General features: G+C 34.9%; 1 protein-coding gene across 1 annotated transcript in view; it reads right to left on the bottom strand.

Moving 5' to 3' along the window:
* Positions 1 to 17,276, bottom strand: part of LOC107046729 (laminin subunit alpha-1) — a gene marked incomplete at its 5' end in the record, with an annotated part of 85,943 nt that overhangs the window by 48,475 nt on the left and 20,192 nt on the right. Inside the window, 10 exons of the mRNA XM_015269420.1 lie at positions 5,338 to 5,619; positions 6,123 to 6,310; positions 6,543 to 6,769; positions 7,257 to 7,488; positions 7,889 to 8,136; positions 8,674 to 8,934; positions 10,086 to 10,382; positions 11,177 to 11,335; positions 11,408 to 11,644; positions 15,002 to 15,232. Coding sequence (XP_015124906.1) covers positions 5,338 to 5,619; positions 6,123 to 6,310; positions 6,543 to 6,769; positions 7,257 to 7,488; positions 7,889 to 8,136; positions 8,674 to 8,934; positions 10,086 to 10,382; positions 11,177 to 11,335; positions 11,408 to 11,644; positions 15,002 to 15,232 — 2,362 coding nt within the window. The remainder of the gene's footprint in view (positions 1 to 5,337; positions 5,620 to 6,122; positions 6,311 to 6,542; positions 6,770 to 7,256; positions 7,489 to 7,888; positions 8,137 to 8,673; positions 8,935 to 10,085; positions 10,383 to 11,176; positions 11,336 to 11,407; positions 11,645 to 15,001; positions 15,233 to 17,276) is intronic.

Below are 17,276 nucleotides of genomic sequence, written 5' to 3'. Positions count from 1 at the left end.
CGGCACTGAAATTTTTTCCTAGCCATGACTTTGCGCATCTTTTCCCGTGCTAGCACTAGAATTTTTCTAAAAAAAATTTCTCCGTGTACATTTTGAAATTCGGGATGGCGAGAAAAAATAAATAATTAACTGAATAATGGAAATAATTAATGAACTTTCAATGTTTCCTGGGTAATAAACCAGGTAGATCAGCGCGTTGGCTCACAAACGGTCTTTTAGAAAAAAAAAATAACGTCTTCCCGTGCATACCGATATGCAATGCTCCCGCAGGAATGGACACAATGAGCCGAGTGCCTCAGATACCATCGCTGCACGTGTGCAATGTATATATTGCGTCAATGCCCGGTAATACATTATTCTATCAAGTGTCCGGACGCTACTTCCAAACCAATCTCGATCAAATCAAAATAACCAAAGCTATAACTTAAAATCTCATGATATTTTTATTGAACATGAGACCATTTTGACAATGAAAAAATGATAGGAACAAGTCAAAATAACCAAAGCAATAAATAAAAATGTCATGACATTTTTATTGAACACAACATCATTTTGACAATGAAAAAATGTTAGGAACAGCTTAAAAATAAATATGAGGGATTTTTCCTTAGAATTTTGATAGAATCAAAAAAATTTGGAGGTGATTTTTTGTTTGAAAAAATTCATGATCTTTCCCTCTTGGAATAGATTATTCAATTAATTTCCGTGGGATTTTATATCAAATTTAGAACTTCCTCTTCAGGAATCGAGTTCTTCCTGAGTCAGTACATTTTATTATGCATCCTCAATTCTTCAAAATCACGTGCAAATGCCACGTGACCTCTGGAATTAAAGAAGTGGGTGGACATTCACTCAAGTGTAATAAATACCCCACGATATTCTCCCTCGGTCGATTTCCCTCCATTAATTTCCGAGAATCTGTGGGAAAGCTGTGTCAATTGGAATCCTGCAGATTTTAATCTGCAATTTAACTGGAAAATAGCCTTATTACAGCAATTGATTTTCTTGTTATTCCGCTTGGCCAGTGGATTCTTGAAATTAATGTTAACATTCTCGATTATTTTTACACTATTCAAATTTCTTTGCCTTCCCCCCCCCCCACCTTATCGCTATCTTTATCGAGCACCGGTTGTCTCGTAGGATGGAAATTATCGGGGAAAAATTTACATTTGATCTGCGATATTGGTTTGCAATAATCTTGGAGAGTTATTCCAATATTTATCTTTTATGGGGGCAGAGTGGAATGAGGCTGTGAACAAGTATCAATAATTTCTAATGCAATATTATTTACGTTATGCTGAATATAAATTTCTTGTAATGAGTGATTTTTCTAAGTTTTCCATGAATAAGTTCCCTGTTAAAATCATTTGCTTTTTAAATAAATGCACAATTAAGAAAAATATCAATTTCAATTTCTATAAATTCATTTGAATATTAAAAGAAACTTAATTTGATTTTTCAGTAAACTTTGAATCATTTCCATTAATTTCTGATATTTTAATTCCAATAAATTGAATTGAAAATTATGATTTTAAAAAAATTATTGGGAGAAACTTGCAGAGATGGCAACTTTTTTTTCTTAAAATCCCTCTTTTTCAGATAAATTGACGTTTAACACAAATAATCGAGTCGTGAAGGTTATATTTTGGTGCCCAACAATGAGTGCTTTCCGGAGAAGGGTCCAATCAATTTTCATGAACAACTTCTCCCGAAAAATCACATTTCCTCGAGATAAATTCTCAATCAGGAAAAATTTCAATATTAATTCTCATAAATTAAATTGGATACCCAAGAAAAATTAATGGAAAAAAAACAATTTTAATGAAAATATTAATGAAAAATTGTGACTAAAAATTCAAAGTCAATCCCAAAAATTCTGAATCCCCTAAACATGAGTGCTGTCGATGCAGTGGGGTCTCCCGAGTGCGATCAAATTGTCCGTACGTTGGAGTTTCACAAGACTACATTCCGTCGATCCGTCGAGTTTTTGTATCACCCCGGCATGACTACCAAAACCAAATCCCCCCATCGACTGCACCAGAAGGAGAGAAACACTGGTATTTATCAATCCCCACGATCAAAATCCTCGGCCATTGTCATGTCTCTCATTCTCGCGAATTGACGTCACCATCAAAAAAATAAATGATTTTTATCTCCAATACGACAATTGAATGAGGTAAAATGGAGCTTGTGATTTTTCGACTGGTTTTTCATTCATTTCAATTTGATTCATGAAAAGAGTTGAACTCGTCTCATGAATGAAACTTCGAGGAGTTGGAGAAACCTGATACCTATATATTTTCCTGGGCGATCTTTACCAGGATCTGAAGCCGTCCTACGGCCAGGTGTTGATCCAGCCGCAATAAAACGGGTGGCTTTATCCAATTCCCTTTTATTTCCCCCCAAAAGGCTCAATTTCTTCGGGAAAAAAAGAAGATTGAGGAGTCATTAAAGCCCGAAATGTCGATGATATTTGTCTGTGGGAGGAAGAGGACTCCCCTGGGGACAATGGAAGTGTTGGTGGCGTTGATGAGCCAAGAATACGAGAACAGAGGACACCCGGTACAGAGTCGACCCACGCGTTTGCGGCAGGGAAGCATCGACAGTCAGGTGGGCACAGTACTGCTGCACTTAAGGAGGGGAAGGAAGTTGACTCTGCTATCTGATGGACCGATTGCATCATTAGCGAGTGTACCAACTCCTCTAGAAGACTCGGATTTTCTTGTTAATTTGGAAATGCTTCAAAGGGAATGAAGAATTTCCGTGGGATGCTGATTAATTTGTAGTGAATTCTAATTGGGACTTGACATTCTATTTTACTATTTTTTAAAATTATTTTTAAATGTATTTTTCAATTTTCTACTAGAATTACTGCATTAGCTAGTGTACCAATTCCTTCAGAAGACTCTGATTTTTTTGTTAACTTGGGAATGCTTCAAATGGAAAAGAGAGAATGAAGAATTTTCGTGAGATGCTGATTAATTTGTAATGAATTCTAATTGGGACTTGACATTTGTCAATTTTTAAGATTTTTAATTGAAGACTTGGACTTTTTTTTTGTTAATTTGGGAGTTCTTCAAGTATGAAGACAATGAATGAAGAATTTTTATGGGACAATTCTCTTCAATTTTTAATTTTTTTACGTTTTCTCGAAGATGAATTCACTGATTAATAAATTTATTTATTCAGAAAAGGTATCTCAGTTCACCTCATTAATTTCCAAACAGAAAATTTTCAAACAAAGAGGATCACCTGATTCCAACGCTTGATTTCTCCATACGTTAACACAACTATTTTAATGTTTCCTTGCTCGAAAAAAATTTAAATACCATTTGACATTCCCAACTCCTTGTCCTCATTACCCATAAAAATTAACTCCATGGCATACCGCCGGATGTAAAATTCTACCTCTATAAATCCATCATACCCCCAGGGATATCACCATTGCCGCGTAAATTAACGCTTTGAAAATGTCGTGCAACGTTGGCACGCTATGCACACACTCATTTTCCACCACAAACGAATATTATAAACGAGCACTTGAGGTGCGAGCTTGCAGCACGTGTGAAGTTAAATAACAGTTATGAGAAGAGATCAGAGGTTCAACGCCTCCCCCAGACAGTTAATTATATTTTTAATCAGTGAAATTAGAATTAAAACTGCGAGAGAAGTTGTTGTTTTTTCTTTTTAACAATGAGAAAAATAAATGAAGGGAGTAAGTGCATTGGCGTTTTCAATTGCCTCTGGATGACTCACTAATCTACTGTCCACACACGTGGGCTGTTGAGGTGAGAATAAACCTGGTGAAAAGTCCCTGGAGATATGCTCATGGTCACCCACCTCTATAGGAAGTTCATTAACATCTCGAAACGAGCTGAGAGAGCAACAACAGCTTTTTGCCCAGTTTCTTTGACTATTTCATTATTATCTACAGCCATTGTAAATTTCAAGATGCGTTCTTCAGTCTTATGGACAATTCACGGGTTATTGCACGGTATAATCAAATATTCGTATGTATTTTATGGAAATTTAATCATTGAAGGCATTGGGAGAATTAATTTTGTTGTTTCTTCCAAATTTTGTGAGGGACTTGACATTCATGGAATACATCATTGAATTTTAAGATGTACTTTTAAAAAATTACGAATAATTCACAAATTCGTTTATAACACGATCGATTTTTCTTAAAAATTTCCACATAATCAATAGGATGAATTCTGTTTTCTTTTGCAAATTATTTAGTGAATAGGTTTAGGACAGAGAAAAGAATTTCTCAGGTCTTCATATTTATTTCTAAACTAAATAATTTCAAAATTATTGAGAATAAAATTATTGCAATTGTCTGAGTCGTTTATTTTATTACTTTCAGCAATAATTAAAAAATCATCAGCAAGATGACTAAAATCTGACTAAAAATCGATTGAAATCCACCTTTCACTCTAATTGGAAGAAGGGAGAACTAATAGAATAAATTTGTTTGCCTTGTATTGCCCATCATTTCGAAACTATCATGGATGAGTATCAAACAATAATTCAGTAATAATGTGCGAAGTATCTTATAATAATTTAAATGTACTTACCTTCATTGAAATTTGAAAAATAACATAATTGATAATTTAAATTTTCCATTGATTATGAACTAAATAATTGACAATATGGAATTGTCAATTCACTATGAAGTAAATATTTCTAATTGTCATAAAAGCATTTTCGATTAGCAAAAAAATCGGTCGTCTTCGAAACTCAATTATTGATTAATAAAATAATTCCGAATTTGAATATTTAATAGATAATTAATTTTATAATTAAAAAACCGGTGAATAGTATTAGCAATTGATTTGTTCAAAATTTAACTTTAATTAAAATTTCTGATGATGCCGATGTCTGGAAAATATGTCCAGAAGTTCCAAATTGTAAAGATAAAATTGCCAAGAAACTATTTTTTCGTTTTCCTTCGAAACTCGATATTTTCCAAGATATTATTCAAACTCCTCCCACCACTCACCCTTAAAAATCAATTAACGCTCCACTCCCCCGATGAAACCATTGAAATAATTCCCCCCCCATGTAAATACTCGATATCAACAAGTGTTACGCTAAATTCATTTCAGTGCATTTCACTGCACACGAGTTATTTATCGGTGTCTTCAAAACTTGTTAATTTTCCGTTTACACGTGGGTGGGAGTAGTTCTGAGCGCGTAGGCTGGCAGACGGTTTGGCTCGAGGGTTTTTCACCGCAAAATAACGAATAAAATGAAATTCAAATAAACTCCGAAGACCGAGGGGAGAATAAAATAGCGATAAAATCAATGGTAAAAAATATTGTTGGCACTCACCCTGGCAGCCATCGATGGACAATCCATAATGATCATCTTCGCACACATCACACTTATCCCCGGTAACGCCTGGTGCACATACACAGCTACCAGTTATTTGATCACAGGCATTGGTGATAGCACCCACGTCACAGTTGCACTCACGACAGCCAGCAGTTACATTGCCATAGCCCTCAATGCAGGTGGAACAGTCACGACCAGTGAATAGGGGCTTGCAGAGGCACTGACCACTAACTGAGTCACATAATCGTGAGATGCTGCCATTGGGATTACAACTGCAGGCTGAAAACAATATTTCATGGATTTACTTTGATGGAAATCTCGATTATTACACTGTTAGGCGCGGAATAATCAATTGTGTACTTTGAGGAAATTTGACCATTAAAATAATTGGGAGGGTGAATGGATGGTGTTGTTTCTTGCAGATTTTGTGGGAAATGAAAATGTCCTGTAACATTTTTCTCGTAACCTAGCATTCGCAGAATAAATGAATAAATTTTGAGATGGGTTCCTCGAAGTTATAACCAATTCACGACTCTTTCGCGATTGATTTCCTTTAGAATTTTCAGACACTTGAAAGGATCTACTCTGCTTTATTCAGCAGATTATTTAGTGAAGATCTTTAGATGGAGATGAATAAGAATTCATCAGGGCATATTTTTTAAATAAATTATTATAAAAAAATAAAGAATGTTTTTTTAAATTTTTCTATCGAAACTCAATAATTCCGGATGAAACTTTCGTTAATAAAGGTGTATATTTTTTAAAGGAAATAAAGAACTCACGTAGGCAACTTTGGTCTAGAGGATCCCCGTAGTGTGCCTCCTTGCATCTGTCGCATCTCCAGCCCTCAGTATTACCTCGACATTCCAAGCATCTACCAGTTTCCTGGTCGCAGGTACCACCGTTGCAGGGACAGGACTGGCAAGTGCCCTCAGGCTTCGTGGGATCACCGAAGTAACCGAGATCACAACTTCAAAATAAAAAGACGAAGAGAAATGAGAGTCAATTCATGACTTAAACATTTCAACATTCCACGGGATAAATCACCCATATTTCTATTTTGTAAACATGAATAATTAAGAATGATTGAATTAAAGAAGCCTTGTAAATATGAGTTAGAAAATTTATTTGTTTATTTATTTCTTAATTTTTTTTTTCATGAAGATGATTTTTTTTTATTTTTGGAGAAAATTATAATTTACCTTTCACAATGATCTCCAGTGTATCCCACAGGGCACTGGGTGCACACGTAACTCCCAGAGGAATTTTTGGGATCATCAAGCTGACAGCTTGGACTGAATTGGTTGGTGGATATGGTCAGGGGACATGCGCACTGTTTACAATCGTCTGGGGTTCCCCTAGTTGCATCACCGTAATATCCAGGTGCACAACGATCACATTTGGGTCCTGTTGTGTGGTGTTCACAAATCTGAAAATTAAAAAAAACATTTATAATTAGCGTCAAACTCAAACTTTTATTTTCCTTCATCAACCCAAAAATCGAATAATAAATCATTGAATGAAAAAATAATATAAATTAATTATCAACTAAATAAGTAAGTTATTTAGTTAATTATTGATATTAATCACAAACATTTATTCTCACTAGACCCTTCGAAAATCAAATAAAAAAATTATTAAATCCAAAAAATTATGATGAGAAGGAAATTTCATTTACCAAAGTCGATAGAACAGATTTCCTCTTATTCCACTGAATTCCCAGAAGAATTTTATCGATTTCTATTCAATATACTGATGGTAATGAACAGCAGAAGGGACCATCGATAATGTAGGGAGCGAAAGTAGAGGTTTTTAAAAATTTATTTCAACAATTTTTTAAATAAAAAAAAGTGAATGAATTAATTGAAATTAACTGAGTTTATAAATTGATTATGTTATGAATTATTCATACTCACTGTACATTCACCCATAACAAGATCACAGGACCCAGCATGCCCATTACAGTCGCACTTGATGCACTCGTAATGATCCTGATGATCAGTCCCATTAAAAATCACTTGAACATATCCCCAGGCACAATATTCGCAGGACAGTCCTGCGTATCCCTCGGGGCAGGTGCACTGCTCCACAAAGGTCTCGACCCCATCATTTGATTTTTCACCAATGGGTAAAACCACAGAGAGCAAACTGAAGAAAAAAAGGACAATAATTGATCAAAAATAGTAGAAGCTGAGTCCAGGGGGCAAACCCCACTGAAAAAAAAACAAATACATAAAAGAGAAAAAAATAGAAAAATAAAATCATTTTTTACACTTTATCAAGTATAAAAAAAAAATTATGAGAAAAAACTAACAATTCAATAAAAATCTATTTAAAAAATCTAACATTTAAAAACACGAGGCTGTGTTGCACAATTTTTAATAGAATTGGTGCACAAAAAAATTGTATATTTCATCATCACATTCATCAGAAAATACTTTGTAGACCGTGTGATCTAAATTATTTTATAAAATAATTTATCAATAATTATTTATCAGAGTAAAAGTCAATTAATAATTTTCATGAGGGGATTTTATCAATTCATTACCTTCCTTCAGCCTGTTCCGAGTGATACTGCGCCCTGATCATGACATACTTCACATCAGCAAGAACTCTGAGCATTTGCCCCCTGGAGACAGGCCTCCCTCCGTATTCAGTTCTCCTAGGTCTCACTTGGATATTTTTTATCTCAGTCTCCATGTGAAACCAGCCTTCCTCCTGCAGTGGCACGGAAATCTCAGCCTCCTGACCACTGTATGGCTCCTCACCAAAAGCAATTTTCATTCCATTCTTGCCCTAAACATTCGGAAAGCCACAGAATATAAAATACAATCTTTTTTCTTTCAAGAATCTCATGTTTTTCTTTTCAATTTGAAAAAAAAAAATTAACTTCATAATAATGAGTTACATCATTAATTGTTGACAGATATAATCTGAAAGATATGAAAACTGAACTAAAGAATCATTTCAATAAGATTTTTATTTAATTTTTAATTTTTTTTTCAATTTCATTCTCAATTTGATCTTTTTATTTTATAGGATTTTTAATAATGATGGAATATATTACATTCACCGCAAAATCCCCTTTAACTTTGTTAATTTTCAAAAAATATCTTGACATCAATGAAAAACATAAAAAAATCCTCAAGATTTTCATTAAAAAAATGTAATCCTTTTTCCCCCATAAATCTCCTATGGATTCGCAGATATTGAATATAAACTGACGACAAATTTTTCAGGTTGAAAATGTTCTCAGTTTATTTTTTATTCTCCCCTTCTCTTGAAACTTGCAATAATGAATTCTTCAGTGACAGCAAGTAAAATGATACTTACCACTAAAATGACGTTTGGCTCGGTGGTTGGTTTACCACTGGTGTCACCACGCATGACAATCCATGTTACAGCATAAGTGAGATTACTCCCGTATGAAGACAGACGATTTCCGGCATAGATCTTGGGTGCTAGCCAAAATGGACTTTCATATTCAACCTCGTAGGATGCAAGTGTCAGCCATCCGTTGTCTGGGTCCAATCCCGGTACAATTGACCTCGACGCATTTATGTCTGTTACTAACCAACCATCCAATGTGGATATCTGCATTGAGGGAAAACGTGGGAAAAATTAATTCCACACGGGGAATCGGTTTCCGGCAATTTTTATAGGAATGGAAGAGAAGAAATGTGAACGCTCATCACCGAACAAAGTACGAAATTGTCACGTAATATCTCCGAAGAAGTAAAATCTAACAGAAACTTCCCGACTTATGCCTCCAAAATCAAAAATTTTTGAGCGTTCAACAATTTTTATGAAGCTGGTGAGTTATTTCTACGTTCCGTTACATAAAATTCCTCAATCGTTGGAGACAAATTACAGAACGACTTGTTGTCCCCACAGCGGTGAATCATCAGACGGGTAGTTATTTTTTACGGAACAATTCGTAGAATTTCCGTGGCGATTCGTACAATTTCAGTTCCGACTCACACTTTTTATTGAATTTTACTTCGCTCGCGGATTACGTTTCGGAACGTAATTTTTACGTTTTCTTCTGGTAATTTTTTGCCAACTTTATTCTCCGTGCATCCTCCATTTATCTCACACATAAAGACACTTATTCAAAGAGGTAAAAAGACCGTTTTTGTTGTCAAGAAAATATTCAAGAAAAAAGTCGAACAGAAATTACGACAAAAATGTCAATGGATCTCAAAAATAGAAAAATCGATGAATAAAGTCTTCACCAATTTCATTTTCAAGCTAAGTAATGTCGAAGGTTGTGTTCCCCGTAAAGATAAAAATGAAATCGTTCACGTGTATAACATAAATACAAAACAATTTCATTTGAATGTAAACGTCACATTTTCATGGCTGGGCGTTGATATTTATAATAATATGGGAAAAGATAGAGGACAAGGCGTCCACCCTCGTTTATCCCGAGTATGCTATTACGTAGAATCGTTCGTGCGACGTAATTACGGGTTATAAGAGGCCTCTCTCAATCGTTCCAAGGCATGAGCACAGTCACCAGTGCACCAACCTTATCCAGTTCATCGTCTAACGGATATCTCCGTGTCCCTGAGTTATTGATTTACTCCTTTATCACTCCGAATTAACAAAACTCTCGATAAAACCGCATTATCCCCGCGAATAACAAATTTCCCATCAATAACTGTCTGTCATTCAGTTGTAAATCGAATCGTCAATTATAATTGCCCTGGACCAACAATAAAATACAAATTTGTTGAACTTACGGAGTCGTAGACTAGTCGAGCGGCTCTGCAGTCAGTGGTCATGCCGAAGCAGTCGCACTTGAGGCATCCCTCGGGATTATCTCGTGTCAGGGCGAAAAATCCGGGCCTGCAGTCGTCACAGAATTCACCCTCGACATTTGCTTTGCACAAACAGTCGCCTTCGCAGTCGTGGGACGGGAGAATTCCACGTCGATCGCAGGGACAGGGCATGCAGTCGGGAAACTGACGGTAACCCGCTGCACATTGGTCACATCTGAAGCCTGAGTAGCCTGGTTTACATTCACAAGCACCTGCAACCTGAATTTGAAGAATGGGGGATTCAAGAATGAGGAATGACTCGGGAAATTCTATTCTGATTGTTTGATGCATTTTGGTCCCCAGTAAATGTGCATTTTTCTTTCTCTCTGGTTCGAGGAACATATCCTCTTCAATTCCAATATTTCGATACAGAAAAAATAATAATTCTTCAAATAAGAAAATTAGTCTTTGCATCGGACGTGAAGGCTTCTGATTGGAGAACAATTTTTTTGGTTGAGGAATTGATGACGTGTGAACGTAATGTATTTTGTTTCCAAATAAATTTAAAATTTGTTTAGAAACCGGGGAACTGATGAATTAAAATTGTTGTTAAAATGTTCTGGATTGACTAATGCAAGTATATTAAATATCACATTCTCTTCAATGTCAATTCTCGATAAAAATTAATTTTTCAAATGAGAAAATTGGTGATGTGTGAACGTCATGCATTTTCTTTCTAAATAAATGTCCCACTCTCACTGGAAATATCTCGATAATCATTGAGAAGTCATCGTGACGTTCAAATATCAAATTTTTTCAACCACAAAATTTCGATAATGACAGACAGTTCAAGAATGAATACAAAACAGAATTAATTAACGTTAATTAGGCTGTTTTCAAGGAACTAATTTCAATTCTAGTATCTTCAACTCTTGGGTCCATCACGACTTGAAATAAAATCGGTTTTATAGGGAATTCAATTCTTTAAAAAAACTACCCCCCTCCCCCCAAAGTTCACCCCTTACAAACCTCAAAAAAATCCCAAATTAATTGATTTCATGTAATGCTCTTACCTTCCCCGGATAAGTCTCATCAGGTGTGCAAAACCCAGTGCTCCCGTTCATATTGCAGTGATCGCAGGGTATACAGGGCGACGGATCGTCCGTTGGTATTCCGTTAGGCCTGTAATAGCCAACTTGACACTTTTCACAATTTATTCCCGTTGTGTGATCCTGCAACAGCCATGAATCAGCAATCGATGTTGTAATTTACAATATAAAAAGGCATCTAAACGATTGATTTACCGTGCAATTTATGCATACACCACCGCCACGATACTTTCCCCGGATGTCCAGGGACATACGTCTCTCCGATATCTCCGGATCGTAACGGCAGGAGTTAGCATGACCATTGCAGTTGCATTTTTCACAGTGAAAACCCTTGCCCGATGTCCCTGGCTTCCAGGGCACTTGATTGAACATTGGACAACACTTGTCACATCTCTCACCGCATGTGTGACGCTCACACTCGCATTCTTGATGCTACAAGATTATTAAAATCCATTTCCTTCGTTTAATTGTCATTTTTGTCTTCTATTGCAACTAGTTTTAAACTATTCTTTGATAATTACGGAATTACAAAACTCAAACGAAATTGAAATTTAAATGTAAAAATATGAAAATAACAATAAATAGCAATAAATTAAGATGTTAATAAAATCAAAGTTAGTCTTTGAATTGTCAATGTGGGAAAATGCGAAGAAAAATAAAATCGTGAATTTAGAGAAATCAAAATATCAGAAATTTTCATTTCTATTTAATAAAATTCATTAAAAAATGAAATTTTTCAACTAGGAAAATTATCTACAAATTATATCTCTTGGTAATTTGTAATGCATAACGAGGAAATAAAATCTATCATTTTTTTATTGAATTGAAAATTTGATAAAATTCTAAAAATTATTTTCTGGTAAATTGAGTAATTCTCAACAACGAGTGGCATCAGGGGAGAGCGTCAGATGTTCTTTGTAGAAAATTTAATTCTTCTGACGTTTTTTCAGAAAATTACTCAACGTCCAGATAAATCCTTGTACTATTAGAAATTTCTTTCAAACTTAAGCAACAGATATTCATTGTGAAAATTAAGCATTACATTCAATTGAATTTCCAACAGACTGAAGATTCAGAAAGATAATTGTTTGAACTTTCACGATTTTCAGTAATTTTCATTGTCGTATAAACCCGAGTAATTATCTGCCAGAGTAATTACCAAAAAATTCCAACTCGTTAGATTGAATTCCGAGTTAATTCCACTATTCAAACTCATGAAGATTATGAAAAACGTTCGATCAATCTTCAAAAGAGAAAGGCTGATAAATGACGAATGTTGTACGAGTTCTCATTGCCTCAGTGTCTCATTTCCGGCGGATGTAAACGATTCTATTGGATTGACGTCTCGAGGACTCAAAAATTATGTTGATTAGTAAAATGGGATTGTCTACTTCTAGTCATCTGCAAGAGTCTCGAATAAATTTTCTCCACTTCTCTAATAATTCCCAACGACCGCTGGGGTTTTCCAACATTTTATGGTGAAATAAAACCCTCAACAAACATATAATCATGGAAAATAATTACTTGATCTTGAGTAATGTTCCGAAATCTCGAACGAACGTTGAACGAACAATTACGGAAGTACATCACAATGGGGCGAACACGTGGTGATGCACTGGGTGGATAGAGATAAGTCTTTTCGCCCCAGTCGTTTATAGGTGGCAATAAAATTATCCACCACCGAGAATGGGTTGTCTTTCCTTATGTACCTCTGGCTACACGTACTCTCGTGTACATTATGCATAATGTATACGTTATGGGGGGAGTATTCTGCTACATATTGCGTAGTGTAATGCCTTTAGCGGGCACTCGTTATTTTTGTGGAGTTATCGCGAATAAAAGATTGGGAAATTTACATTGAGCAACAACGGATAGAGACGAGTTTTCATTGAGAATTGACGAAATTTTAAAGATTTTTTTTCAAATGGAAATTTGAGGAAATTATTGCCAAATTTCTTATTTTGTGAATCTCTCGAAAATTATTATATTTTTTATCGAAAAATGTGAGGGTGTGTGTAATGTTTTTAATGGAATTCCCATAAATTATAGAACGGATTGTTTAAAATTTGAATTTCAACGCGAAAAAAATTTAAATAAAGATGAAATTGTGAATTTAAAGATATGAAAATGTCGAAAATTTCATTTTTTACTCAATAAAAAGTGGAAATGAAAACAGTTATCGAAAAAATCAAAAAATAATTCTTTCAAACGATGAAAAGAATTTTTTAATCATTTAGAGTACGTAATGAGAAATGTCAATGATGAAAAAATCGAAACAAAAATAAAATCTACACGTTCTTCCCAGATTTATCGAATTCTCATTTTTTTAATATAAAAAAAACATTAGAATTATCCAAAAATATCAGATTGTTTTTTTAGAGAATCAAATTTGCATCAAAAAGTCGCTTTTGCCATTTTTTTTCAACAGTTTTAGAAAATATTTCCAAAATAGGGAATCAAGCTCTGAAAAACTAGTATTATTCAATCTCATTCCTCATTTTTTAAATTACAAAATAAAAATAAAATGCAGATTGATTGGTTTGCGATTCCCCCAGGGATTGAGACATCCAAAAGCCCTGAAATATCTGAAATTCTCGACTCCGCAATTCCCGAAAAACCCCAGAATTATCTACAATTCAATGAGATTACCCCAAAAAACCAATTCAATAACGCACCCTTTCTGCTTAAAATAACTCGTTACCATTTGCAAGTTGCCCAGAATAATAATTCCATTGAAATAAAATACGTCGGTGGCTCCTTTGATCTGTCTTTATCACCAAAAATATTTCACCGTTTGGACATTAAACTTAAGATCGTGACCGACAGTCGAGCGAGAAATTTCGCAAGTGTGCATCACGACGGTACACACAAGACGAAAGATAACTCCTGCACTTGGGACCAACTATGGCAATGACCATATAAGTGAGCACGTGTGCACACGTGAAACACTGAGAATACGAGTCCTCTTAAAGTTATGGAGAAAGTATTTTATGGCTTTGGACAATGATAATTAATGGGAATGTAAAGTTTATAAAGATTCTGGGGGATATTTATGAAGGAAATTGAATTCATGATTTTTCAAGTGTTGAATTATTTCAGTAACAAATACTCCTAGATAAGAATATCACGTAACATTTTTTGTCGGAAATTTGATTCTCCACAAACAATATTTTATAACTTTTTTCTCTAAAACAACTTGTTCACGAGATAAATGCAAAAATGGTAAAAAAAAGATTAATTTTTCCGATTTATCATTTTTTATCTGAATTATTACTAGTTAATTGTTAATTATTCAAGTGATTATTCATTATTGGAGGTGATACGGCTTTGGGCAATGATAATTGATGAAAATGTAGTTTATCAAGATTCGGGGGATATTTGTGAAGAAAATTTAATTGATGATTTTATAATGTTGAATTATCTCAGTAACGGATGCTCCTAGATAAAAATATCACATAAAATTTTTTGTCGAAAATTTAATTCTCCATAAAAAATATTCATTGTCATTTTTTCCTAAAATCACTTATTCACGAGATAAATGGATAAACCGTAGATAAAATGCCCAATTACTATGGTTTATTAATTATTCTCTGATTAATTGTTAATTAATCCAGTGATCATTAATTACTGGACATCATTAATAATCGTTAAGGAATATTGATGTGTAAGGATGGAAATTCTCAGAGGAAATTGAGAAAGAGGCGTGAAATTCCCCTCCAATAAATAAGAATTAAGCCATTGGAGACTCGAGCAATCAATCTCTTGTATGATGTAAAGTGGAAAATTTACCCCATGTCGAGCGCTGTAACGGCAGCGGGACGCGTGACCCGAGCACAGGCAGCGACCACCAATGCTGATCTCCTTTATTGAGTAGAATGCCCGACGCTTGTCAGCCAATGCACCACCGCCTCTTCTCAATCCCTGCAGGCTGAGTCGTACGTATCTGGCTTGAGTGAACTCCTGGAGTGTTTCACTGTGATTCTGAGCACCTGGACGACCATTCGCCAGTTGTATGTGGATCTGAAGTCAAAAGAATTGACAAATACATCAGTGATTTATCGATTTTTATCGACATTTGGAGTGAAATGTATTTCAAACATTATATTATTATTATTCACAGTATTATTTTTATTTATAGGATTATTTTTATTCATTTTTTTGGGCATTCACATCTTGACTCGAACCCACTAGTTTATTTTGGAAACTTCTTAACAATCAAAAGCAAAAAATTGGGAAAAAAAATATATTCGTAAATTAATTTCCGATTTATTCTTCGGAAATTTCTATGAAGTGGCCGTTCCACTGAAATTTTCAGTCTAATTATATCCTGAAAATTACCAGAAAACAAGAAAATTCATGTAAATATCTTTACAATTTTCAATCAATTGAAAATTCAGGGTAATTTAGTACTGAATCTTCATATTTTTATTGAAAATTCCCGTCTGTTGCAGAATTCTTAATTTCCCGCTCCTAAAAAAATTGAAATTCAATTGAATTTTCAGTGTAATTTGTAAATTCATGCCATTCTCCTGAAAATTAATCCCAAAATGTCCCTGAAACGTCAATTATTTCCCCAACATATTTACGAAAACATGTCTTCAAATGTCGTCAAAGACCAGTTGCATCCCATTTTTGTCCTTCTCGCGGAAAAATAGTATCGAGGCTGATACACCTGGAATTTCTCGAAATGATAACGCAAAAAAGGCGTTAATTGCGGGTCATTGCACAGGGAAAGGACACGACGATGATAAAGGTAAAAGGGACAGAGTATTCAACGAGAGTGGAGGCCAAAATGGCAAAAAACAGTGAGATCCCTACATTCCGGCCATGTACGGCTGTAACTGCCGACCCTTGTAAGGGATCTCACGTACCACGTGCACCCGATCCCAGACCAGAATGGAGAGAGGGAGAATCGCCAGTTTTACTCTCCTCTCGACTGCGACGTTGAAGGAAGAAATATTTAAACTGCCATGCAGTTGTTTCGAAAAATTCCTCTCAATATATTTTTTTTTCCTCATCCCTGGAGTCCGAATGTTGGCGTTAATTTTTTTTTTCCCCCGAGACAAAGAGCCGAGAAATTAGGATTCACAATATCTAACGGTTCATTGAGCTCAAGAGGACGTGCCGATGATTTTGTGAAAACTGATATTTCTCGTTGGACAAGAACAAGAACAACCGGAAGTATTTTCATTCACTGAATCCACAATCTTGGGACTGGGAGAGCGATAACAACCGGCGCTAAAATCACGCTCGATAATCATCCAATCATGTAATTACACGCGTACCTCGTAAACCGGATGATAATTAATGATTGGGTTTGTTGAGATATGCAACATGTCGACGAGCAGCGGCTTGTTCGAGTCAATGACGTTTTGACGGTGAAATTGTGAAAACATTCTATTAAATTTTATTATTATTAGGATTATAAACTCATTTTATGAAAGTGGTGTTATGAAATATCAGGACAATTATCGTTTTTATTTATGTTTGAGAGCCCGTATATTTTAAAAAATCGCAGTTTTAGTTTTTTTTTGCAGAAAAAAACTAAATTCATGGTCATGCAGTCCATAATGGAATTAATTGATTTGATAGTTGATTGAATGAGCATCAGGATATTTTCATATTCGGATGCTTTTTTTTCTTTAAAAGAATCCTAAAAATATAATTTGTCAATGTCAATGTCGTTTTGATGATAAAATTGTGAAAACATTCTGTTAAATTTGATTTGTATTAGGATTATAAACTCATTTTATGAAAGTCGTGTTATGAAATATCGAGACAATTATGATCCTTCAATTGAAAACCCGAGTTGAAGACCCGAGTTTGTAGCAAAGATGTCAGACAAGATATGAATGTTTTTTTGAGCTCAAACGAAAGAGCGGGTCGAGAAATGGCGTGCTAGGACCTCTAAAGATGGTGTTGAACCAGGGGAGACTCCTAGAACCCACTGGAAAATGTTGTCACAATTGCGCTTTTCAATTGAAAACAGACATCATCTTTAGAGAGATTTGTCATCTTTAAAGACTTCTGCACGCCATTTCTCGACCCGCTCTTTCATTTGAGC

The sequence above is a fragment of the Diachasma alloeum genome, unplaced genomic scaffold, assembly GCF_001412515.2.
Source record: "Diachasma alloeum isolate Michigan unplaced genomic scaffold, Dall2.0 Dall_scaffold_01785, whole genome shotgun sequence".
Classification (NCBI taxonomy): domain Eukaryota; kingdom Metazoa; phylum Arthropoda; class Insecta; order Hymenoptera; family Braconidae; genus Diachasma; species Diachasma alloeum.
The sequence above is the reverse complement of the archived record's forward strand: the minus strand, read 5'-3'. Positions and strand labels throughout refer to the sequence as shown.